The 24,661-nt window shown below is 40.6% G+C and overlaps 4 protein-coding genes across 10 annotated transcripts; 2 read left to right on the top strand and 2 right to left on the bottom strand.

Annotated features, from left to right (window-relative positions):
* Positions 1 to 94: 94 nt before the first annotated feature.
* On the bottom strand, positions 95 to 3,566 carry LOC109475587 (dihydropteridine reductase-like). The gene is made up of 6 exons (XM_019776286.1): positions 3,264 to 3,566; positions 2,399 to 2,588; positions 1,844 to 1,984; positions 1,568 to 1,676; positions 1,356 to 1,439; positions 95 to 1,026 (listed from the first exon to the last, which is right to left on the bottom strand). The coding sequence occupies exons 1-6, from the start codon at positions 3,348 to 3,350 to the stop codon at positions 924 to 926; spliced, it is 714 nt and encodes a 237-aa protein (XP_019631845.1). The 5' UTR covers positions 3,351 to 3,566; the 3' UTR covers positions 95 to 923.
* Positions 3,567 to 3,967: 401 nt separating this feature from the next.
* Positions 3,968 to 9,747, top strand: LOC109475583 (E3 ubiquitin-protein ligase KCMF1-like). Of its 2 annotated transcripts, none has more exons than XM_019776277.1 (7): positions 3,968 to 4,186; positions 5,032 to 5,199; positions 6,246 to 6,385; positions 6,906 to 7,007; positions 7,526 to 7,727; positions 7,923 to 8,184; positions 8,578 to 9,747. In XM_019776277.1, exons 1-7 carry the CDS (start codon positions 4,171 to 4,173, stop codon positions 9,332 to 9,334), a joined length of 1,647 nt encoding a protein of 548 aa, XP_019631836.1. In that variant the 5' UTR covers positions 3,968 to 4,170; the 3' UTR covers positions 9,335 to 9,747. The 2 variants fall into 2 exon arrangements, with proteins under 2 accessions (XP_019631836.1, XP_019631837.1); XM_019776278.1 differs by having other exon boundaries at positions 3,969 to 4,186; positions 7,562 to 7,727.
* Positions 9,748 to 10,950: 1,203 nt separating this feature from the next.
* Positions 10,951 to 18,461, bottom strand: LOC109475585 (phosphoacetylglucosamine mutase-like). Of its 4 annotated transcripts, none has more exons than XM_019776280.1 (19): positions 18,416 to 18,461; positions 17,288 to 17,395; positions 16,961 to 17,031; positions 16,487 to 16,616; positions 16,051 to 16,146; positions 15,625 to 15,698; positions 15,319 to 15,447; positions 14,642 to 14,790; positions 14,321 to 14,363; positions 14,127 to 14,207; positions 13,966 to 14,009; positions 13,575 to 13,688; positions 13,200 to 13,301; positions 13,002 to 13,057; positions 12,803 to 12,866; positions 12,512 to 12,634; positions 12,239 to 12,360; positions 11,895 to 11,946; positions 10,951 to 11,537 (listed from the first exon to the last, which is right to left on the bottom strand). In XM_019776280.1, exons 2-19 carry the CDS (start codon positions 17,383 to 17,385, stop codon positions 11,442 to 11,444), a joined length of 1,644 nt encoding a protein of 547 aa, XP_019631839.1. In that variant the 5' UTR covers positions 17,386 to 17,395; positions 18,416 to 18,461; the 3' UTR covers positions 10,951 to 11,441. The 4 variants fall into 4 exon arrangements, with proteins under 4 accessions (XP_019631839.1, XP_019631841.1, XP_019631838.1 ...); XM_019776282.1 differs by lacking the exon at positions 18,416 to 18,461 and adding an exon at positions 18,368 to 18,401 and having other exon boundaries at positions 15,322 to 15,447; XM_019776279.1 differs by lacking the exon at positions 18,416 to 18,461 and adding an exon at positions 18,368 to 18,401.
* LOC109475586 (alpha-1,6-mannosyl-glycoprotein 2-beta-N-acetylglucosaminyltransferase-like) lies at positions 18,459 to 24,139 on the top strand. 3 transcript variants are annotated; one of them, XM_019776284.1, is made up of 10 exons: positions 18,471 to 18,571; positions 19,388 to 19,496; positions 19,823 to 20,437; positions 20,650 to 20,747; positions 21,232 to 21,331; positions 21,928 to 22,058; positions 22,299 to 22,374; positions 22,565 to 22,654; positions 22,767 to 22,891; positions 23,326 to 24,139. In XM_019776284.1, the coding sequence occupies exons 3-10, from the start codon at positions 19,886 to 19,888 to the stop codon at positions 23,567 to 23,569; spliced, it is 1,416 nt and encodes a 471-aa protein (XP_019631843.1). In that variant the 5' UTR covers positions 18,471 to 18,571; positions 19,388 to 19,496; positions 19,823 to 19,885; the 3' UTR covers positions 23,570 to 24,139. The 3 variants fall into 3 exon arrangements, with proteins under 3 accessions (XP_019631842.1, XP_019631843.1, XP_019631844.1); XM_019776285.1 differs by having other exon boundaries at positions 19,422 to 19,496; XM_019776283.1 differs by lacking the exon at positions 19,388 to 19,496 and having other exon boundaries at positions 18,459 to 18,571.
* Positions 24,140 to 24,661: the final 522 nt, after the last annotated feature.

The raw sequence follows: 24,661 nt of genomic DNA on the forward strand, positions 1-24,661 counted from the left end.
TATGAGCCAAGACCCTCCTTTTTTTTTCACAGAATACTGTCACTCCTTCCTACATCTAATTTTTAGATAGCCACTAAAAAAATAATGAGGACACTTAAACAAACTTGGTTTCCTGGATGACACCTGCATTTTAATGGTTTGGGCTTTAGACCTGGTACGCATACACTTGTCTACGTAAACTGTCTCCACATTTGTTACCATGACCTATTGTTGCAGCTATTCAGCCTACAAAATGTGCTTTTCAAATGTTTGTGTGCAAGTTTCTCTTTTCAGAGTCATGTCTCACGATTTCTACACATGTGAATAGGCTGCCAGAAGTTCTCTCTCAAAATCACTTGCAGGGCCTTAGTTCTACTAGCTACTTGTAAATGTTGATTCACAGATATGTCTTAAGTCAGCACCAAGAATCACCAGTTTGCACCACCACTATCTATTAGTTCACCCATAACACTCTATCACATGATCACTTGTTGAGTTTAAGAAAGCCTTCTCATTCTCTACCTGGAGGCTTCTATCCTTCCTGCTTTGGGCAAGCTACAATATTTCTTACATTCAAACATAGACTTAACAGGATTTTTGCCATTTTTTGTCTTAGCGTATCTAGCTTGTTTTTGCAATTAAACCCAAAGGATACCAATGAAAACCCTGCAACTTTTAGGCAGCTAATCATTGATAAACGTAGGTAGGTTACAAACTGTTTCTGATGATACGTATCATTTTGGGAAGGAAGGCATTTTGTTAGACTGACAAAATAGGCCCAAACCTTGCAAAGTCTATCTTCAACAACATTACAAATGAATAACACTGTCGACAGGATGCATCTACCACCAAGGTCCAAATCCATCAAGGTCCAAATCATTTCCCGTTGTTTGTCAGCCTGGGAGCTGGGCGTTGTTGTCCATAGAAAGGCCTCCTGGCTGGAGTCAGTTAGCAGGAGTACATTTGGTGATGCCATCGGATGTGTTGAGTTTCAGGAGTGTGCCGCTTGCTGGGCGGTCCTTACCCTGAGTCCAGTTGTAGAATAGCCTGCAAATCAGACAGTTTCATGGATCAACAGATTCTGACTGTCCTTCACAACTAGCAGTTAAAGAAACTGTATAATATGGCAATTAGTAGTTAAACCAATGACGTCAACACAGTGGCTGCATGTCTGTTAAACAATTGCATCCTATGCTTTCATTTTGCTTGAACGTCGGTGGGACTATGGGATTGGTCTATGGATGAAAGAACAAGGAGTTTATGAAAGGCATACTCTTCATGTCAAGAGCTTGTGTGAATATATTTCTTAAGTTATTATCTTCTTTTTCTGTCAAGGTTCTTGCACAATAACATGAGAAAAAAGTTGTTACACTCACTCTGCTACAAACTCCAGGGATGTCCATGTGCTGAAGTCAGCATCTTTCATCCATTTCCTGTTCATGGGGGTGTCCAAGGTCACTCTGCCAACACAAGAGCAGCATGTAATGATTACACAGTGCTGACAAACTGCTCCTTCATACAGTAGAAAATAAATATGAACAAGGATACATGCAAGAGTACTCAATTTGCAGTGTCTAAAGAAACATACGGAAGAATGGCGATTGCAGCAGCCCCCTCAGGAAGACCACCATTGGGCTGGCCCAAACTCTTGGTCAGCTGGTGGACAGCAGCCTTGGCCATCCCATAGCCAATCATTCCTGCACAACACATCAGGCAAAACTTCATGGACTGGGTTGAGTAAGAAGGTTACAAATTAGCCATTTAATGGATAGTTGTTTGGTCATTTAACGCTTTTGTGTTTAAGATATAAAGCATAGTGAGTGTCTTAATAAGTTGTATTACTAGTTCCACATAGCCTTCATACCTGCTGTTCCCCCCAGCGCAGGCTGAGCCCCTGGCAAGGTGAGTACTCCTCCATCCTTGAGATGCTGTGAAGCCAACTTGGCTGCGATGGAAGACGTCCACACACTCTGTTTCCACATCAGGTCTGAGTTCTTGATGAAGTCTGGAGGTTATAGGGAACAGGTCAACATAAGTTGGAGCACAGTTATTGTCTATTCCATCATTCACACAAAACACATTCTATGGTCAGAGTAACATCATAATATTATCTGACTTAAACAGTCATGACAGTACCGTCAAACCTGTATAAGTGACCAACCCAAGGACCACTTGGCTAATGTGACCACTTTTTGGTGGTCCCTTACTTATATAATTTTTCCCATTGAGACAAACATTAATAGTCCTATATAGTGTCCATCTGTCCTGGCCTATTCTAGCTCCCACGTTGGAGATAAAGACACAAGAGCTAAAAACTAAAATAGGTCTGGTAACATAGACAGATAGATCAGATTAAATTGATCCCCTGAGTGGAAAATGAGAAATCTGTCTTGATTTATGAGATGGCTCAGCCTCCCACCCTTTGTGCCAGCATGTCCGCCTGCCCAGCCTCCTGCCACGCACAAGATGGCGTCCACCTTCTCTCCGCGCAGGGAATCGTCCACGCCCTTCAGCACGGCGTCGGTCTGCTCCTGCCATGACTCACATGGCTGCACCACCACATTGGCATCAGCCTCCTCGTTAGGCACCAGGTCAATAGAGCCTACCCACTGTTGGTAAAACAGACATGGCCGGCAACAGGCTTGTAAATTGTAGGTACATGTAACGTTACATACATGTAAAAGCAAACTGACTTACAGTCAAACTTGTACAATGACCACTTTAACATAAGGACCACCTGGCCTAAGATAATTTTTACCCATTGACATTGAGAATCCTGTCTATAGTGACCATGCACCTGTTCATAATCAGTCTATAGTGACCACCTATCCATATAGAGCAGATTTTATTGGTTCCCTTTTAATATCAGTAGTTTTATTGTTTTCTTTGAAAGGGCCACTCTCAACATCTTCTGCTTGCAACTAGTATAGCAACAATCTAATAAATACTTCATTACTGTGGACACGCCCCTTTCAGAAATGTCCTAACGTTAAACGTTCTTTGTTATAAACTTATGTCCTCCTTGAAATGTGTGACATAAATTATGCTGTCTGTGCAATGACCCTGGCCTGACATGACATATTGCCTGTAACTTATGAGCTACATAGGAGCACAAGTGTTTAACGTTACGTACCCACGCGGCGACCTGATCATGACAGATGGTTTACGAAGTGGAGTGAGGGTCATATGATTCAGCTTCACACTGGAGACATACCGCCTATACAGAATGTTAACTACCTCTACATATCTCACGGCACTCCTTAGACCTTTAACTGTTTACTCACCCAGCTTTTCTCCTTGAAATACTTGACACAGACGGATCCGAGCGCACCTTTCCCTCCATACACCAACACACGACTGGACGCGGCCATCTTGTTTACAAGTGATCGATCACGTGATTTTGGATGAGAAGTTTGCCAGTTTGTTGCCTACTGACAGGTTTCGGCTGTTGAGCTGCACGGAGTCTGTACACGTCTGCTTATGCCTTATGCAGCTTTACTTGATGATGTAATGACTGGCTTAGATAACATGATATCTTTGGAATGAGTAAATAGGTTTAGGTTTGAGCAGGAACTTGTTGCATCTTCATGATCTGCAGTTACTATTAATTCCGCTAGGTGACAACAAGGAGTGGTTGATGAACCTACCCATCTCATTTTTCAGTGAAAAGTTGAAAAGAAAAACAAAGAAACGAACAAACAAAAACAAGCAAACAAACAAACGGACGAACGGACAAAAACTGAAAAGCAGACACTGAAAGTTTTGGAATCAGCCCCAAATGAATAAAAGCTACAGCTGGAACCGAATTCTACGTTAATAACACTCTGAGAATACATCAAAAGAAAAATCTCCATCACTTTTACATGTTTTACCAAGGAGGTTCTTGTATCTATAAACCTCCTCGGTTTTACTGAGCTCTCTGAAAGGAGCTTGATTTTTTTCCACACAATTTGACGAGACTTTACGAGATTCTGCGAGAGGTGGGTCATCTACTGCCTGTGCATGCTGGGAAATTTGACGTCATTTTCCGTGGACGGAGAAGTGATTTGCGAAATATCTGCGATATTTGACCACTCAATTCGCGGCTGTGGAGCGTTTTTGTGTGACACCATTATTCATGCTTGTGCCCTACGTCGTTAGGGACCGTCTTCACGGTTTTGAGGCGCGTCCAGCGCGATTTCACTTTCTAGGATGTCCCGACATGAAGGTAAGACGAAGGGGGTTGGGTGGGCAAGATGGCTGCCATAGTCAGGTGCCTCACTGACTGGCATGCCGACTAACATTTTTTATGCGTCAAAATTGATACAGTTTGTGTATCCGTCATCTTTTGGCGCTCATAGAGTATCTATTTCAATGAGAAGGGTACGATATGTGTTGTCTGACGTTCAATGTTAGCAGAAGGTACCTGCGCCATAAGTGTAGGTGGGGCCAAACTAGGTATTCTGTAGCACTGTAACGTTACTCTCGTGGTTAACTTAACTGTATTCCATTTGCAGTAGGATGAATGGCTTAACTGTCGCTTCAATAAAGTGTATCAGTTGCTTCTTTAGTACGTGGTCTCTAATGACCCTCCATTCTTTAAGGAGAAGAATGGTTGCCGCTTTTTAGTGTGTCTAGGCTTAAAAATCCTTTGACTCATCTGCACCATACAGTCAATGTCAGATGGTATAACAGTCTTTTCATTGTGGATTTGTCAGGCCTAGATGTGTTTCATCATATACTGGCATCTCTATGATGCATCTGGTATTTCTATAGATCACTATCAAGATAAAGCACTGGTAGTTAAGTGGTTGGGTTTCAAAAAAATTAAGTTTACCTACATGTTATAACATCAAATACATTTACTTACTGTGAACAATATGAATTAGCCAGAACTTGGTCATTGAGGTGACAAGAAATTAGATTTGTTATGTCATGACTGTAAACAGTTAGTTATTTGTAATTCTTGTACAGGATCACAAGGTTGGGATGTTTGAATCATCAAGAGTTCTGAAGGATACTAGTAATTAGCCAGTGATGTGAACTTTCACTTTCAAACAATTGCACTTGCAGGTGTCAGCTGTGACTCTTGCTTGAAGGGCAACTTCAGAGGCAAGAGATATAAGTGTCTGATCTGCTACGACTACGATTTATGCGCATCTTGTTACGAGAGTGGTGCCACCACGACAAGGCACACTGCTGACCACCCCATGCAGTGTATTCTGACAAGATCTGACTTTGGTGAGGATTACATTATGACATACAGGACATGTACACAGTGTAAAATGCAATCTATGGTATCTAGTTTTGCAGGTTATGGCTGTTTGTTGGAAATAAACTTACCATTTCCACATATCTGACTAAAAACTGATAAATTATCAGTCAGCCTTGAATTTTTTTTATGACAGGAAATTTGCAAGTTTCAAATTGCAGATAGTACTAGCACATGTGGGTAATGAGCTGCGGTTGCAGTTTGGTAGATTTTAACATGCTTTAAAGTTTCAGATTATTTTTGTTATCCATCTCCAACACTGCTTAACACTGATTTGTTTGACTTGCTATTTATATCATAAACCTTGTAACTGGTCCAGCTGAGCCCTAAATATAAGAGCAATGCAAATAAATAGTGTCATATTTCAACTGTAGAAACTGCATTTGTACACCGTCACTCATCCAAACCATGCTTATTTGCATCCTTGTATTTTAGGAATGAAGTTTTTAGGTTGGGATGCTTATATTGCCCAAAGTATTATGTCACAAGACTTTCCATTTACAAATCCTGAATATTTAAGTGACACAAAGTTTTAAAGTTCTGATTGTCTTTCAACTTTCAAGTGAATATCTTAGACTCCAAACATGACCTCTAATGGAAGAATGCTGAATCTACCAGATTGGAGTCTCTACCCTGACATACCATGTCCATTACATGTTGATAGATATTTTTGGAATGAAGCCAATAGTTGAAGCAGTGAGTTTCAAAACACCGTAAGCACTGCACTTGGATGCATGTTTGGAACAGTTCCTAAAATGACTGAAATGATTAAAATAGTAGCCTATGTACCCAAACAACTATTTTTTTCTCATGTCAATGAGTTTCTAATAAGGGTTTACCAAATTTTGTGATGTTTCATGATTCTGAAATCTTGCCCCATTAGAAGTAACCTAGTATAGTCCTAGTATAATGTAATTAGAGGTGAATGATATGCATCATTATAGCTGCACATGTCAAGTACACTTACTGGGGCATATGTGTATAAGTTTCAACCATGCTTTTATTACCTTTTCAGAGCTGTACTATGGTGGGGAAGGGCTTGCGATAGAGCATCCTCAGTCCTTCACATGTCCTTTCTGTGGGAAAATGGGGTATACAGAGTCCTCACTACAGGAACATGTCACGTCTGAACACTCTGACACTTCCACAGAAGTGGTAACAACATTTTGCTGCTTTCCTTTTCTGCAGTTTTCTTTTCATTGACCATAGACCGTGAATGGGTTTAAAGTACATTTGTAGTTTGGTCATCATGACATAGGCTTTCAGGAAGCAGGTCGCATGGAAAGGCACATACATGTATTTGCATTTCAGAACTTTTCTTGGGTACAAAACTGCATTTTACTTCAAAGAAATGGAAAATGTTAAAAAGAATTGGAACCTAAAATGTGTTTTTTTTTTTTTTGTATTTGTATTGTAAATGTGTTTGCCGGTTTAAATGTGTGGGTGCTGGTAATAAATGCTAACAGGAATACAATAAGCTACATGTAGTCTTCCTGCATTCGTTGCATGAGTAATGTACATGTTTTAATATGCCCCATCTTTGTAAAGGCACATGCCACCTTAAACCAATGGACATCAATTTATGAACCCAGACTTTTAAGTACATGTAGATTCAGATTTAACATCTGGGAGAAAAAAAAACTTTAGTTGCTAATTTTGTCCCTATTCCTGGTAGGTGTGCCCTGTTTGTGCAGCAGTCCCAGGTGGAGATCCAAACCACGTCACAGATGACTTTGCTGCACATCTTACATTAGAGCACAGATCGCCAAGAGACCTGATATCCTTTTGCAAACTTCTTGGCAGTGTTACATAGATGAATAGCCACTTTCTGTGTAGTGATGTTGAGTTGAGTTGAATGTAATCATGTGCAAGAACTTGTGATATGTAATAGAAGAGAAAGAGATTGATTTTTCCCAGTTGAATTTGAAACTGTGTATCATCATTATTATGCAGTAACTCTGTAAGGCATGTATTACTTGTAATGCAGTCAAGTTTTTATCGATTCTTACACTACTCAAGACTGTTTAGTGACAACCTCTGCATGGCCAACATTCTAATCTGGGACACTTGAGACTGGCTTATTTTTAAACTGAAATTTTGGCCACCTTCCCAGCATGGAATAACAACAGCTGTATGTTGTTTTAAGACCAAGTAGTTGAAAAGTACTTCAATATGTAAGGACATGTAGTTTTTTATAGACGTAAGACACTGTGTACCTTGAACTATATATATATCCTAGTCTTAGGTTCATTTGATCGACACTTACCTGCAGACAACCCTTGACAGCTAGCTCAGGCCTCAATCCAAACTTTTTCCTTGACTGGCGAGCACGATGACGCTAGTAGTGCGCGGCATGTTCGCAGGATGTTCCATCCTGGCCGGGGAATGGGGGGAGCCAGGGCTCGCCGGGCCAATATGCACTTCAGCACTGCAGCTGGCCTATCAGCCCAGTCTACCACCTCTCCAAGCAGCAGAGAAACCATGGACCCCATAGCTGGTATGGCTAGTATTTACTACATGTACTTTCATTGTGAACTTTTCAGGTCCAGTTTATCTGAATTTACTGACTTTATAAAGCCATACAACCTGCAGACTTTACATCCAGTGGAAGAAACAACACTTGCCAACTGTCAGGAGGATTGCACTCCCAAAGCACCACTTAGTTTGATGATGAATCTGTTTTTGTCCACAGAGCTGCTGTCTCAGCTGTCAGGTGTCCGGCGCACAGCAGGTGCTTCCACCACAGCGGCCACCACGTCCCAGCTGCAGCAGCTACAGATGCAGCTGCAGCTGGAGCGCCAACAGGCGCAGGCTGCCCGACAGCAGCTGGAGAGGTCCATGCCTCGGCGACAGGCTGCTCCATCATCCACCAGCACCCCCACTGCTGCAGGCACCCAGCCTTTAGACTCCATCAGTGCAGCTGGGCAGGGAAGTCCACAGTTCCTGTTATCCAGGTTGGTATGGTGGCTGGTTCACACTCATCCAGCTGACTTGATTTTGGATCTCTCATCTATAGAATTGCAGTGGTGTAATAGCAACACAGCTCAGGATACAACAGGACTGTGCAGTTGGCACTACTGATAAAAGTTACTGTCCTTTGTGAGTGCATTAATGAATCCATCACAATTGGGAAAAATAACTTCAGTCTAATCTCATAGGATTCTGATGATTGCCTATCCTGTCATCCTGCTATTATATATGCTATTGTATCTCTCACTTTGATCTCTCAGTATCGTGGTAATGAACATGTTTGATAAGCTTAAGTAATCAAGAAATGTGTATCTGAGCATTGGCTCTTTGGAATAGCAAGTATTAGTTCTTACAGCTTGTGTTGTTGAATTTCACAGAATATGGGAGAACCAGTTACCAGAGGGTGAACGTGAGAAGTGGGAGGAGGAAAGAGCAGATAAGAGTAAATTTGTACAGGACTTGTTACTTGCACTCATGTCAGAGGACGACTTACCAGTGAAAGAATGGAAGAGTGATGAAGAATCATCCACGTCGTCTGAGGAAGATTTGTCTATGCCGCGCCTAAGGCACTCGGTGAGAGAAGAAGAGGCAAGCAAAACAAAACGGGACTCAGGACAGCAGAGCGAGGCTGTTGGTGGGGCAAGGCCCAAGAATTCTGTCAAAAATCGCCACCAGAAAAATGATGTAAATCGCTCTGGGTCCAAGTCTAAAGTAGAATCCTCGACCACTTCCCGAGGGGTAATGTCGTTGAGCCAGAGAGCAGATTCAACCCCAAACACCAGAGCAACGTTAACCAATCCCAAGGTGTCATTATCAACCAATCCCAAGGTTGCACCGTCTAATGTCAAAGCTGCCCCTTCAGCCAATCCGAGAGCTGCTGCTCCCTCTGTTAATGTGAGGGCCCCCTTGTCAGCCAATCCTAAAGCTGCATCCTCGGGCAGCGCTCGAGCTGTACCGACAGCGAATGCAAAGGCAGAGTCCTCAACCGCTCCTAACTCACCGGCACAGACTGGTGGGACAACAGAATCTTCTATGGGCACCAAGCAAGATAAAGAGCAGGTGTCGGGACAGCGGTATCGTGCTAAGCTCACAACGAAATTAGAATTGCATGATTTTGTAGACCCTTTCTCATAGTAGCACATTAAATACCAGTCATGCCTTCTCTATATTACAGTTTTTTTGGTCAATGGGTATATGGATGTCTTATAATAAGATATTTTCTGATCTCTTCCATTGCGCTTACTGCTGATGATAAGGCTGAAGGGCAATGGAGTTCCCAAATGCCTTGCTCAAGATTGCATACCCCAGCAACAAGGATTTCCATGCCCAAAATGTATGCATGCAACTTAATTAATCCATTTTCATTAGTGGAACAGGTTGGGTTTTTTGTAGAGGATTTATTCGGCTTGTCTGAACACATCTTTTGATCTAGAGGTGTTGGATGTGTTAACTGTTGGACAAGTTTCAAGTTGAAAAGGGTGTTTTATTTGAGAGGTCTGTTCACTCAAATCAGTGCCCAGAATAAAAGGGACAGTAAATAACACAATGTTGTTGCTATAAAACATGTACAGTAATAAATGAGAAATGCTATGGAGAAAGTGTGAAAATGTGTCTTTGTGTTTCTGGTATTAACTTATTTCCCATTTAAGCATGTCACATGATTTTATGAAACATTGGTGACAAGTCTGTGCCAAAGTTTAGATGCCATGGGTCTAGCATCCAGGCTAAAGTTTAGAACCAAGACTATTATTACCTTGCCAGAAGATTATGTTTTCACTTTAGTAATGCTGGAGTGACTTTGGATGTAAGTGGCATAACTGCTAAAGCCATGGATGGATGTTCTTGATTTTTGGTGGGCAAGTTACTACTAGGGAGAGGAAGGTCAAGTCTGAGAATTTTAGGCAATTTGCAGGAACACTGCATTGAATTTTATTTTCATTATTCTTAAATCATGATACAGAATCCTGCAACAGTACACTCCATTACACTGCACAAATCTATTGTACTTCTAACACTCAGATACTGCAATGCACATATGAATGGGGCTTGAATATATTTTACTGCAGCCCCACCACCCGCAACAATGGTATGTTCCATTAGAAGACTGGACACACCCAAACTACTACTAGTAGCTTGTATGGAACAAACCACCTCCAAGGGTGGTGAACATGCCCTGGTACATCTGGCCTTGTTTCTGCATGTTTATTGCTCACATTTGGAAAGACTATTGGTATGTGTCCTCTTAACAGTCCTGTTTTGAGTAACTGTAGTCAGATATGTCTCGTTCATTTCAAGAGTTGAATCAACTTAGTTAAAAGATCTGCCTCTTACCAACAACAGCAAAAAAATGATGAGGACAATACAATGTTAATTTATCAACACCAGACATAAGAATCATTTCACAAGTCATTGCAACAGAAAGCCGTTTCATAAACAAGTGCTTTCATAAAAAGCTGTCGGTTTGCCGCCGTTGTGTTTTTGCACAACAAAATCGTATGCAAAAAAAAATGTTTTTTTCTTCTTTGAATAAAGTGATGATAAGGCCTTTGATTCAAATCTAGCTATGCTCTACTATATACACATGTACATTGGGATTGTCACTATTGGCATGTAGATAGTTTAGGAAAAGATAACCAGAATTGATGCTCATTGGGAGCTAGTTCACGTCATTTTTAAGTGGCCACAGCAAGTAAATCTTATGGATGACATCCGCGCGCACTAATTTTCGCCTAAGGCGGCAAACCTAAAAATACTATTACACATAAATTTGTTACCCTCATCAAGTCAGTGATTACCCTTATTTACTTGAGTCTACTTAACACTAAGGATTCCTTCTTGCTGCTGCCAGAAGGAAAGTGTTAAAGTAATGTAAATGCAAGAGCACCACATGCCCATTGATTCTATTCACATGCACAATCAAAACATGACATACAACTTAGAGCAAGCCATGAACTAATATATCATTGCCACAAATCTGACAATGTTTGCTGCTGCCTTATGTTGCAGTCAACTATCCCACCATTTGGGTCGACCACCACTTCACAGATGTCTATGTACAAAATGTATGTCTGGTGCCAAGACTTTCATAGAAAATGAACTTGACAGGAAGATTGATAGTTATATTATGCTGTCCTACAGTGAATCCTGTACATAAAGGACCACCTGACCAATGTGACACAAACAGTAAGAATCCTGTCTTACTCTACATAGTGACCACCTGTCCACATAGACCATATTTTATCTAAGAAGTGCTGGGAGGCTGTGGTTGGTCCCCGACTCCCCCTGCCAGCTGGTACACCTGCACACTGACCTCATGAGCAAGCACGTCTGCATTAGCCTGCAGATAAACAAATGGCAGGAAAAGTTAAAGTATTGAAATACCTCTCTCTTTATAAATTTTCAAAATTACGATTAACCTCTAGCATGCTGAAGTGGCCAAATGAAATAGCCAATTCTTTATTAGTTATTATCATATAGCCGGGTGACGTTGACCAATCAGAAGGCTCCATTCCAGATTCCTTATGACGCCGTAATGTCACAAATAGAGTCAAACCAGGTATTTATTCATCCCAATCCATACATTAAACAACCCAATAATCACCCGCATATGACCTTGGGTGACCCATATAGAACAAAATTCTGTTCTAAAAAATCCAAAAATAACTTGAGTTGTGTTCCAATGACCATGTCATACCTGAGTATCTGCCTCTGCAAACACCCTGACTACGTCTTCTGTTCCTGAAGGCCTGAGGAAATAAATTGCAATGTGCCATGAAAAGCTGTTAAATTAGCAACCCAAGGAACAAAAAAATGGGCTGAAAATGCAGCACAAAAAATTATTTCTCCAATCTACATGGTCAATAGTCTATCAGATCAAGGAGGTAAACTCCATGATCAGATCAACACTGTTCTGGGACATTAATCAGTGGTGTTGGATGTGCAAAATGGTGTGAGCAGCTAATGATGAAGGTGCCTGTGGGGATGTAATCAACAATTGTTGAACATAGACTACCAAATACATGTACAGAAATAACCTACCTGACAAATGACCTTCCCTGCTGGTATTTAGCGACAAGTTTGTTGATGGCCTCCTGGAGACCAGCTGGTGCCGTGGCACAGCGCTCAGCATCAGTCGTCTGGACAGCTGTCCTGTCCTTCACCTGTACAAATATGGTGTGACAGAAAGTGACAAAGTCCAATCTACAGTAATAGATGGCAAATTAGCCTTTAGAACAGTAAGCATCAAGAGGAAATAGACTGCACCCTTAGTGAAAGAAGTGAATGCGTAACCTTAGTAAGTTAGTTACTAACCTTGATCTTGAGCAGCCTGGATGGGAGGTCCCTGTACTGCATGTTCCAGTCGTCTGCGGCCCAGTCTCGGGTGGACAGGATGGTCTCCACCACTAGAAAGTCTGAGATGGCGTCCCCAACAGTCTGGGGGGTCCACAGCAATGTTGTTAGATTATGTTCATTTTGGTTGCCATGAATAATCCAAATCATGTTTATATCAATTAAGGATAATAAAATTAAACTGCCAAAGCTTCTGGTACATTATTTTCCAGGACTGTAAACACAACAGTAAATTTCCTAGGCCTTACTTACCTGGTTGATCAGGTCCATCATGAGGGTCAGCCTTGTTGCAGCTTCTCTCCTACTGCACTCAAGACTGGGCAGGCATGACCAATAAGATGTTTTAGTGTGGAGCACAAAAAGGTTACATTGGACTACATACTACATATACAAGCATCCTCCATTGTAAATTGTATCTACTGACTACAACGTGGGAAAGGGTTTGTGATACCTGTCATCCTGGCTGGCAGCCTTGATCTTTTGCTCTGCTTGGTCACTGAAAAGTACCTGGAAAAGTGTGTGATAATTGATCTATGTAGTAAAACTAAAGCCACAAGTCTGCATAGCATTTACCTTGGTTGGGCGGCGAGTCATCACATTGGTTTAAAAAAATGTGCACAACATGTGGTAAGAAAAAGCACTGCCTTACCGTTCCATGTCCATTGGCTTCAAAGTACACCCCAACATCAAACTCCAAAGCCTTGTGGTGTAAGTGTTTCACTCCAGTCTTTGCACAGGACACAGGCACTTTCTGGGGGAAGGCAAAACGTGCTAAACTTGAACAAACTTCCTTAACGTTGGTTGTGTCAACAAAAGAAACTTAACAAAAAGAAAACATGTAAATGTAAAGTTTATTTCAAAAGGGCACAGCTTTTCAGCACCAAGGACAGTGACTCAGATGGTGACTTGGATACCTTATTACAATAAAGTTCACCTTTAAAAATCAAGGGCTCTGAAGTACAATAGACTTGAGCAATAAGGCTAAATATAAGTGACGTTACTTGAATTTTTGCTTCTTGCATACCATAACATCCTCCAGGTAGCGTGTTGAGGAGCCGTTAGCATACGCTGTCTGCACCACGCCAATGTTGAGCTGAAGGCCTGAGGCTGACACAAGCTCGCCCAGGTAACCAGCAATCTGGAGCATTTGTGTGAGAATGTCACATATATTTCTCTATCAAAAGGTTTTTCTCTGACAATGGATGTTCACCATAACATAGTGCAATTACACAGTTTGTTTCATTTGCAATTGTAAGTGACTTGTACATGTATGTCGAGTGTTACTTGATTTTGAGAAGGCAGATGTTCAAGCTTTCATTGTTACCGTATGTTATCTTACTACAAGATGGCTTCAAGGTCAAAGATGATTGCTGTTTTTGCACACCTTTAAGTAACTGATAACTAGAATAGCTCACCAATGTTGAAATCTTGTCTCCATCCAAGAGATTGAAAACTCCATCTGGAACAGAGTACAGGACAATGACTCCAATTTCTAACTTATTGATGTCTTAGACTACATAAAGGACCATGTTTTCTGCATTGTTAGAACAGATCAATCAGAGAAAACCATGAGTACCTTTGTTTAGGTAGAAGAACACAACTCTGTCTGCATCACCATCAAAGGACACACACCTCTGGCCTGGCTGAATATCCATACCTGCAGCCTACAGAAACACTCTTGATTTTTGAACTACAGCAAGTCAGTCATGAAGAAAAGATCAGGAAAATGGAAGGAACAAATTAAAATTTGATTCTGTGTTTTGACAGTACCTGCTGGTGGCATTTGCTGTACCTTCACGAAGTCTGCTCCACACTGCAAATAAAGGTATCAGAACCAGGTTCAAAAATCAGTCTCTTCACAAATGCATGGCATCAGGCTGACTCATAGGACATTGATGACCCAAGAAACACGTAACTTGCAATTTTGGCCACTCTGAACAATACAGAACTTCCATATCCAGTAGAAACTACATGTACAAGGCTTTAGCATGGATGTTGATCTATGCCACCTGCTGCCTTGGTGGAGGTTTCTTCTCCCCTGTTGTTTACTACTGAAGTTATATCATCACACTCTATGGACTATACATGTACCTTCTCATTGAGTTTCCCAGAAGACCCATCATTACAGACTGTTATCTTCAGGGTGTCATTCAGGTGTGCCTGTAGTTTCCTCGTCTTCAGTGCACCGACTCCATTAGCACCATCTAGAATCACATCTGGTACATACTTCTTCTTTGTACCTTTTCAGAAGGATGTAATGAATAAGACTGTGAGTGAGGACTGGGCATTTGTAGCAACGTTGAAAATTTGCAATCACAAAAGATGAAATCATTGTATGTTAGATGAAATCAGCACTTTCTTTGAATTGTTTAGGTACAGGACAGGTACTAGTACAGGTAAACATGTAAACCAACATGTAAAGTACTGCTTACCTGAATGTAACCTTTACCTTTTGTTACATTCAGGTATGCAGTACTTATGTACAAGTAGTGAACATTTGGAGAGAGAAGAAATGTACTGAAACATAGATGGAATTGAAACTCCAGCCTAAACCAGGGCAATATGAGATGCTTAATGCTGATTGGTCAATATCTAATACTCGAGCAGAGCGCCCTGCACTAGATAGGCACGGTAAAAGTATAAAAGGAGGAGTGGTCCGATCTCTGTCATTCTTGATAAAGACTGAATTAAAGTCGAAACCGGTCGAATCCCGTCTCGAGTCTGTCATCTTCCCATCGCTACGAATGATAGATGGAATTGAGACATACCACCTTCCCTCAGTTTAAGGAAGGCTTCGGCTAGCTTCTTGTAGTAGCCATCTTCTGTTGGCTCCCCATAGGCACCCTTGCTGTTGTGGCAACGCACTAGGTAGTGCAGCTGAGGAGTTGTCAGTATCCCTGAGATTCCATTAAAAAAATTGCATGGAAGTTATTTAAAATTTACAAGCTTTAGTACTCTTCTATATTTCTCTGGTTCAATAACGCAACAGCAATGACACCATCTACCTGTGGTTCAAGTACCAAACAATGTCATGAAGAAAAAGCAGTGTAAAAAACAACGAAATAAGAACGTACCAAAATCAGTGAAAGTTGACCCCATGACCTTCAGCCCGTCCAGTAGAGCTTGTGTGAGAGGTGGTCCACTTGGCCTTGTGGGAACAAAACAGGTGAAATGTCAAATTTGTATAAAGATATTAAAGTCATATTGTACGGCAATGTACACATAAAGTGGTACAGTATATCTATTTTCCAGGACTTAAGAAGTTAATGTCCATATGGTTTTTTAGTCAAACTTGTACAAGTTACTACCTCTACATAAGGACTACCTGCTCAATTTGACCACTTTTTGGTGGTCCCTTAGATTTTATCCCATTGAGAAAAGCTATCACCATTCCACGTGGACCAGATCTTATTAGTCCTGATTGGTTTCTTGGGCAGTGACTGTACTCTGTTACTGGTATTTTGTTACACAAACGTAGTTGATGGAAGAATTAAGTATACCTGGTATCCCTGGCAACAAAGACATCTGCAGGAAGACTGATGTCAATGTCCACAGCATCAATGATCCTCTGTAAGGCAGATCCAATGTCCTCATCTCTAGAACCAAACCACAATACATGTAATTAGTTAAATGCAGGATTTTCAAATTAAACATATTGTCATTATTTCATCTATGTCCTACTTGCAGTTAGTCTACACACCTGAAACTAATCTTGTCTAATCTTTAAATATTAAACAGGACTGATTTCCTCTCCCATACACACAAATGAAAATCTCACTTATGCTGTTGACTCCTTTAACAAACTTTTGATTTCCAAATTACAAATCCTTTTTCAAATACATACATGTATTCATAATTAACTGAAGCCTGAATGTTTTGAATGTCCACTCAGGAGTTCCTCTTACTACAAGACAAGGTGTTTAATTAATTACTCACTTTGCATTTGCCAGGTCTGTGGCATGTTTCTCCCAGGCTGCTTCCAACATCTCACCCATAGGATCCACCAGCTTGACTCCATTGTCAGGCTCAGGGTTATGTGATGCTGTAATCATGGCAGCTACAGTGGCTGCACATGCAAAAACAAAACATTAATGTTTAGCCCGTGATGATACAATTACTTGCTGTCAGGGGCTGATTGGGCTCCCTCCTGGAAGAGCTTTAAATATGGCCATACACCTCTAACTCAAGAAAACCATTCCCATTCCCAGAACCAATAGGATTCTTTATACATGTAACTATGAAAATCAGTGGAATGGGACCTTAGCATTCCCTGTCACTGTGGAAACAGTCATTACTGCCTTCAAGTTCAACACTACAGTAACAGACAAGTGACAATCATTACAATTGTAAAGGGTTCCACATAGACCTTCAATGCAATTTCATTTTATATTAAACTGACATGACTGGTACCTTTCTTAGCCTTTGACCTCAATGCAGCAAGCAGCCCCATACGGTACATGACAGAGTCTAAAATGGTTGCCCTGGAAAGAAAAGAAGGGACACTCATTCATTGCTCAATTTCATTATTGCTAAGTGATGCTTGATTACATAGTACAATGCTCTGAATGTCAGAAGGACTCTCTTTAATTTCACCTGGGCAGCAGACATGAATAGCACTAAGCTATACAGGCCTAACACAGGAAATCTGTTTAAATCATACTGGTTGGATTTTAAGTTGAGATAAAATATGTTTACCAGTTCTATTGAGAAAAGTAAGGATACCGAATTCAAACTTACTTGTCCCTGAAGCCAGCAGTGCCGTAGGCAAACTTGATGCCCTCTGGCCGAGGGTGGGCTGCTGCCCCCTTCACTGCCTCCACAAGAATATCAGACATCTTATAAAAACTGAAAGAACACAATTTTGAAATTCTCAGGGAAATAACTTGTCTCAGACCACCAATTTCAATGAATGTTGAAGGATTTCGTTGCATCAGTATTAAAGCAAAGGCCATCAGGAAAGGGTTACCTGATTGATACTGATAGTTACTTTTAAAGCTGCAATTCATATCAATTAGTTATTCCTCTACACATTGAAGAAATAGCAGCCTAGTAGCCTGACTGAACCTCGCTTTTTGCCAGCTCCCTTGTTGGGTGCACGGACTATGTAGGGAGCTCCCCAGAGCTTGAGTTTCACAGGCTAGCAGCCTAGTATAGTCAAAATATGCAAGAATAGCCTACAACATTTACCATTGTTGTAATACCATTAAAAACTGATAATTTAAATTAAAAAATTGTGGTGCAAAGTTGTATTTCCAAACTGGGATTGGTTGCCATCCAGTTTTGGCAAAAAAGCTACATCAAAGACAATGATTTCATGTTACAAATAAAGGGGGCGGGGCAACCTTACAGCCAATCATGTTATGACAACTGAATAACAAAATAATTTAGATTGTACCTGAATATGAAACTAGCTGTCAAAAACATACTAATTTTAATACATTGTACATGTAACATTACGCTGGTTTGCAAAATCCAAGAAAAACAAACACGACGCTAGAAGAACAAACAATGTAGTTGATTATCTAAAGTTTTTAACATACAACTTTGTCTATATATATATATAGCTGACCAACGTCTACCCTGTTGCTTTTAGATAGGTTTGCAACGTTTGTAAAATGCAACAGATCAAAACAACGTTGACAGGTTAACTTGATTTTTCATGAAGATGAATAAGATGAACATCAAAAGAATAACATAAAGTTAGCAACGGCAAACTAACTTTAGAGTCAGTAACGCCCTACAGACGTCACTGATGCACAAGTATTTGCATTACGTCAATCAACGCAGGTTATACAACGTTGTGTGGGAGTGAATCACCTGTAAACGGGGCGTACCTGGCGCCACGTGGAACACAAACAAACTCACCTGTTCAACCCGGAAGTACAGCACGACCTTTGACATCGTGTGCGCGCATGCCTAGAACTCCCAACCAAGATGGTGGTCAAGCGCAACTGAGCTCATAAAGTCTCACCAAAAACTGGCAATTTTCGCTTCTTATGAACGAGTTGTACGACTTTAAAGGTGAGTGAAGATCCGTATAAGGATACTCTGTAGCATACGTTATGTCTTTCGTTCTTGCCGAGTGTTAAAATCGGCTTAGATGTGTACAGATGCAGTGTCGGCGACCAGAACGCTTTTTTTCACGGTCCTATTCCCCACTGTGCTGTGCGTCCCTGAGGTAAATGCAACAGCTGTCTGATAAAATTTTGTATAAGAACTTCCTAGAAAGAAAAATATCTGATCATCACAGATAGAACTTTCTTTGAACTTGAGGTCAGTTGTTGGTTATTTCGCCGATTATTAGACAATGTTACACCAGAATAATTTGGTGCATGTTTAAAAGGACCAAAAGGACACTCTAACGTAAATACCCTATGTTTTCACAAGATTTAGGAGGTTGGTTTTCACGGTTGTTGCATTTGTCCACTGTCATAGAAAAACAAGTTGTGAACAAATTCATTCTGTAAAGCATGCAAAACTGCTGCCCCGAAATTACTAGACAACAGGAAGAGCAATGTTCAAATAATTGTTCCTGAATGATGAATAAAAGATTACGTGCAGCTGGGACAGTGTAGGTCAAGGACCATTGGACTAGTTTTAGCTTTTAATGGAATCCTAGTTAATAGTTAATGAAAGCATGTTGATAATTGTGCTTTCTGTACTCTTGCCATTGCAGGCCTTGCTTCATGGATGGAGTAAGCATATTGTGTAAATTTTTTAAATAATATTTTCTTTAAAATCCCATCACCTGAAATGTGTGTCCTTAAGCCATCTGAAATGATCCTTATGATTATTGTGTTTGGTTTCCTCACATCCCTTGCCCTGTACGCTGTCAAGATCTTTGGAAAGTATGACTCTGTCTTGCTAACAGATGAGCAGATGAAACGGAAAATCAAAGAGTACCTGTAGGGGACACCTCTGTCTTCTCCTTGTGTCTAACATCTAGGTAACACCTTTTGACTTTTGACCATTCTTTTGTCAAACTACAGAGTGAAAATCTGTCTGTTGTCACCGTTGCCTTCTATGATAGTTTATAGTAGACTAAGTTGAGTACTAGTAGATCCTTCAGCCAAATTCAAAAGCTGGAATTTGAGTTTCTATTTGGGGCCACTCGTCACTTAGTACTGCCCTTCCTGGTCTAGATCTGTGCAGATTATCCAAGGCTTTATAGTTGTGTTCACTAGATGTCCTTTAATATGTTTGTTGAGTCTTATTTTAAATAAGAACTTCACATTTTTATAACCAACAGTTTCTATGGTTCATTTTTTCCAGCTAAGAAACAGATGATCTCATTAGTACCTTCTTGAATTTTTAAACTGGACAGTCAGCATCACCATGAGGCCATCACGGGTTTTTAAGTTGATTATAGTGGCCAGTCTCCTGGTGGCTGCCTTTTTCTACATTGTCAAAGTCACCAACAAGGACGAAAAAGTAAGAACTCGCGATGATGAGGAGGATAAGGGTATTGACTTTGCTGAGGAACATAAGGACTTTGCTGAGGAACGTAATGACATCAAGTCTGTCATTAAGAAGGAGGATGGAGAGAAGAAGCCTGAGGAAGACTCCTCTCCACAAGAAGAGGCTCATCAGCAAAACGAGAAGTCTGTCAACCTGTCTGACAGAAACCCATCCAGTGTTCAAGAGATGAGGAGCATCATCAATGATGTGAACTTCAACCAGGAGGTCCACAATCTTGACAAGTTCCCCAAAAGGCCTGAAGAGGGAATCATTATTGTTGTGCAGGTCCACAACAGGCCAGAGTACCTGGAACAGTTGGTGAAGTCCCTCGGCGCAGCAAAGAGCATCGAGAAGGCTCTTCTGATCATTAGCCACGACTACTTCTCAAAAGAAATCAACAAGATTGTAGAAAGTATAGACTTCTGTCAGGTCAGTGGAATCCATTGGATTTCTGCTATTTTGTTCACTGTAGAACTCTGTGTATCACTGATACTAGAAAGCATCAAAAAGTTGTAAAAGAAAGACTACAAGGCTTAAGTTGATACAGTGTAAGGTATAAGTTATTGATCTTATTTTTATGTTATATCTAATATATTTGTTACATATGATTAACTTTTCAACCCTTCCATCCCAACTTGCAGGTGATGCAGATTTTCTTCCCATTTGCATCACAATTTTATCCGGATGAATTTCCAGGCCAGGACCCAAATGACTGTCCCAGAGACATCCCCAGAGACAAGTAAGTAATGAAACAACAACAACACACAACAAACAAACACATGCAGACTAATGTAGCCAGGTGTCATGCATGGTACTGACCTAACAGAAATATTTTCTTGTTCTGTTTTTTGTTTCATTCTTAATCTCTTTTGTTGCACTTGTTCTTGCATTGTTCAGCTAGAAATTGTTCTGGGAAGCATTTTGGGGTTTTGTGACATTCAACTTCACCCCATTTCCAGAGTCTGACCTGTTGACCTGTCATTCTGCTTGTCAATCTTCGCTTAACCAATGTGTTGCCAACATGCTCTGTCCAGACAACAAACACACAAACACACAAACACACAGCTCAGCCACCCAAAACAATACTTCTACACATTTTGATTTTCTTACAAGTGGATTCTTCTGCTACTGTGCAGCTCCACAGATATTGATTTCTCTATTTCACATGTATACTATCTACTTACCTTCTTCCTTTACCAAGTGGTGTGTTGTTGTGTCTGAAGGGCCCTTGAGATTGAGTGCACCAATGCAGCCTACCCAGACATGTATGGCCACTACAGAGAGGCACCCTTCACTATGACCAAGCACCATTGGTGGTGGAAGGTATGATGAGTTTCAACTGCTTTAAGTCAGGGCTGTTTTATATATAAATATATTATCAATTGTTTGTTTTATATTTCCAAAAGTGTAGTTGTGTATGATTTTGTACAAAATTTTGTCACGTAGTGCATGTACATTTGTACATCACTACTCATACTGTTAACAATCCCTCCACTCCCTCACCCGTCCAACTTATTATTGATTTGTTTGATACAGCCCTGATGGATAGTTTATTGGCAATAGCTTTGTCTCCAAAACTTTCCCAGTTCCAGACATCTTACGTCATTCACAGTCAATGTACTGGTTCTTTGTCTCATTGTGCCAATGTGCAGAATGTATGGTTCAAAATTCCTTTGGGGGAACAGCTGCATCTAACTTGAGAAATTTAGGTGCACAGAAAAAAAATTGGATGCACAAGCTAAAATAAAGTAAAATGTCATCAAAACCTAAATACAAACCTCTCTAACAAGCCTGAGAGTTTGAATGTGAAGTTCTATTTAGGTGCAAAAGAGCACCCACAGTATATGGATATGCCTCCAGAATTTTGAGCCCTGGTTACAGTTATGTAGATGACACAGCCAGTTAACTTGTGTTTCCAGGCCCACCGAGTGTTTGAGGGTCTGAAGGCTACACGAGACCACAAAGGTCTGGTCCTGTTTCTGGAGGAAGATCACATTGTTTCTCAGGACTTCTACCCAACACTGGAGCTCATGGCTAAACTACAGCAGGGGTATGTACAGTCATATAGCTTCAAAAATGAAGGGCCGTAACTCTGTAGTACATGTGCCAGTATATCACTTAGTGTGTGCAGACCTCATTTGCAATATATAATACACTTATATTATAACTAAAAGTTACAAATCTATCTTGGGAATAGTGATGTTTTAGAAAATAGATATCTTTTTTTTAATTGACTGTGTTTTTGTTAGGTACAAAAACATCTAGCTTAAAGGGAATCTTGTATTTGCAGTGAGTGTCCAGAATGTGACATCATCAGCATGGGACTGTACGACAGACCGTCTAATTACCAGTCTGTAGGAGATATGGTAAGAAAGAACCTGTTCTTTTGTATTGTTACTATGTGTACATCATTACTCACAGTTTTGTTTCATGACTGTACAATGTGCATTTACTATTGATTCTACAAAGCCACAGGATAAACAATGCCACTCGGGGCCAAGTATCGAACAGTACAATGTTGCGAGATCTAATGTAAGTCTGTCTGCTCTAACCCAGGTGGATGTAATCACATGGCAGTCTTCCAAACACAACATGGGCATGGCCTACACCAGGGACACATGGGCCAAGATCAGGAGCTGTTCAAAGGTCAGGGTTTATCCATAATTTTAACTTAATGGTAGGTTTAAAATATCCTGTAAAAACATAGATATACATCATTACATGCAATCTATTGTGACATGATGTACATGTATTTCAGGAGTTCTGTACGTTTGATGACTACAACTGGGACTGGACCCTGCAGCACGTGAGCGGCAGGTGTCTGCCCAGCACCCTGACCACCATGGTCATCCTGGGACCAAGGGTGTTCCACATCGGCACATGGTAGGGGGCGCTGCTGTTGCACATCATGACTCAAATAAAAAATGTTGTTAGAAACTTTTTTCTCATATGCACCTTTCGTGCTTATTATACTAAAGTTCTTGTTACATCCAGGTATAGAAGTATAAGTCTGGGTGGCTGAGTTGTGGGTTTGTGTCTCTGCTTGTCATCATAGGTTTGATTGCCTGGTGGATGGGTGTGTGGGTGGCAATTGATTTTGACTGTTGTTTGATATGGGGGTCATGTCTGATGGTCACCCAGAGAGTAGGTGGGCAGTATGTAGAGGAATTCAATAGTGTAATACCCGAATTGAATAATTGAATTACATCATGCAATCCCCACCACAGCCCCAATACTTTTACAAAACCCAAACATTTGAGAACTTGAAAAAGGAAGCCTGGAATCTCCAGTTTCTTGTCTTTCTCTTTTGTTCTTAGTGGAATGCACCATTCCAACAAGGATGCCAAGTGTGAGGTGGAGAAGGAGGTAGGATACGTGGAGGATCTGCTGAGGAGAAACAAGCCTTACCTGGACCCCAGCGGACTCTACATCAAGCAGCGCTTTGACAAATCTGCAGTCATTAAGACAATGAAGCCCAACGGAGGCTGGGCAGACCCACGTGACCACAGGCTGTGTATGAGCTATGCCAAGATGCAAATGGTCGGACAGAATGACACCTGATTCCAGCATTGCTCAATTAGAGTTTTATATATATGATATGATATGAAAATATATATATTCACCATCTTGCAACAACTTTGTACAGAGTTTTTTTAGAACCTGAAGCCCGATTTTGTCTAACTTGTGACTTGAATTGGGGTTAAGTGATGGTGTATTGCCTTACTCAATTAAAGAACTTGTTTGAAAAGAAAAACTACAATTGGCAAAGCTAAAAGGTAGAATGAATATGCTGAGAAAAATTTGCTTTATAATTTTAGTCCAGATTGTTCCTTTTCTCTAAATAGAATATTTTACTACCAGTAACCTCACTCCACTGGTGCCAAATAGGGGGAAATTTTCCTAGTAGACCTACGAATGTTCTCTGTACGATGTAAAAAAGTTCTGTATACAAGTTTAGAGATAATTATGATGTTTTTGCTACAAAATGAAGGACAAACCAGAAACTATCTGGATATTTTCAGGTCTACAGTTCATACATGTTTTGGTTCACAGCACTGTAATTTTTTGTTGGCTTTGTTGTGCTTCTCAATTTGTTCACAGCAATTCTGGATGCAGTTTTTCTAATTACTAGTACATTTACATCTCAATGATTTTTGTTGGTCCATTATGTTTTTATGCTTTGCAAAGTGTTTTCATCAACAGTTCTGTTCAGGCTGTACAGATGCAATAAGAATAGAATTACGCATGTTACAACTCAAAGGAACGTACATGTTGTACAATTGTACAATTGTTGTCATGTGATTTTGTCAAAGGGAACTTGTTAAGACATCTGTGTGTTTGTAAGTATCACAACACTTTGACAATGCCTTGTGACTTCGGAGAATTGTAGATTTTTGTTGAAGGAATCATGTCAACAACAGTTGCTGTGCACAGCTTCAATAGGTAAAAAAAATAATACATAGACATATTTTCCTGTTTCTCTAACCAGTATGTCCTTCCTGGCTAGTCATTTGTTCATAAGATTCATGTAGGGGGTGAGGAATTTCCTGATTAAAAATGAGTGGGGAGTTGGTATGTTGCTGAAGAGTCTGCCATCAGTTCTGGAGCTGCAGTAAGTGTTGCAAATATGTCCCAGACTTACACGTAAATGGG

Source organism: Branchiostoma belcheri, unplaced genomic scaffold (assembly GCF_001625305.1).
Source record: "Branchiostoma belcheri isolate BF01 breed outbred unplaced genomic scaffold, Haploidv18h27 scaffold34, whole genome shotgun sequence".
Taxonomy (NCBI): domain Eukaryota; kingdom Metazoa; phylum Chordata; class Leptocardii; order Amphioxiformes; family Branchiostomatidae; genus Branchiostoma; species Branchiostoma belcheri.

Coding starts and splice junctions, on each gene's coding strand:
- LOC109475585 (XM_019776280.1), bottom strand. CDS start 17,385: ATGTCTGATATTCTTGTGGAGGCAGTGAAGGGGGCAGCAGCCCACCCT. Junction 14,791..15,318: donor CCTTAAACTGAGGGAAGGTG/GTATGTCTCAAT, acceptor CCTTCTGAAAAG/GTACAAAGAAGAAGTATGTA. Junction 14,010..14,126: donor GTTCTTCTACCTAAACAAAG/GTACTCATGGTT, acceptor ACTCTGTTCCAG/ATGGAGTTTTCAATCTCTTG.
- LOC109475587 (XM_019776286.1), bottom strand. CDS start 3,350: ATGGCCGCGTCCAGTCGTGTGTTGGTGTATGGAGGGAAAGGTGCGCTC. Junction 1,985..2,398: donor CGGACATGCTGGCACAAAGG/GTGGGAGGCTGA, acceptor TATAACCTCCAG/ACTTCATCAAGAACTCAGAC. Junction 1,027..1,355: donor TCCCTGGAGTTTGTAGCAGA/GTGAGTGTAACA, acceptor TCTGATTTGCAG/GCTATTCTACAACTGGACTC.
- LOC109475583 (XM_019776277.1), top strand. Junction 5,200..6,245: donor TCTGACAAGATCTGACTTTG/GTGAGGATTACA, acceptor TTACCTTTTCAG/AGCTGTACTATGGTGGGGAA. Junction 7,728..7,922: donor AACCATGGACCCCATAGCTG/GTATGGCTAGTA, acceptor TTTTGTCCACAG/AGCTGCTGTCTCAGCTGTCA.
- LOC109475586 (XM_019776283.1), top strand. CDS start 19,886: ATGAGGCCATCACGGGTTTTTAAGTTGATTATAGTGGCCAGTCTCCTG. Junction 22,375..22,564: donor ACCAGTCTGTAGGAGATATG/GTAAGAAAGAAC, acceptor GCTCTAACCCAG/GTGGATGTAATCACATGGCA. Junction 22,655..22,766: donor AGATCAGGAGCTGTTCAAAG/GTCAGGGTTTAT, acceptor CATGTATTTCAG/GAGTTCTGTACGTTTGATGA.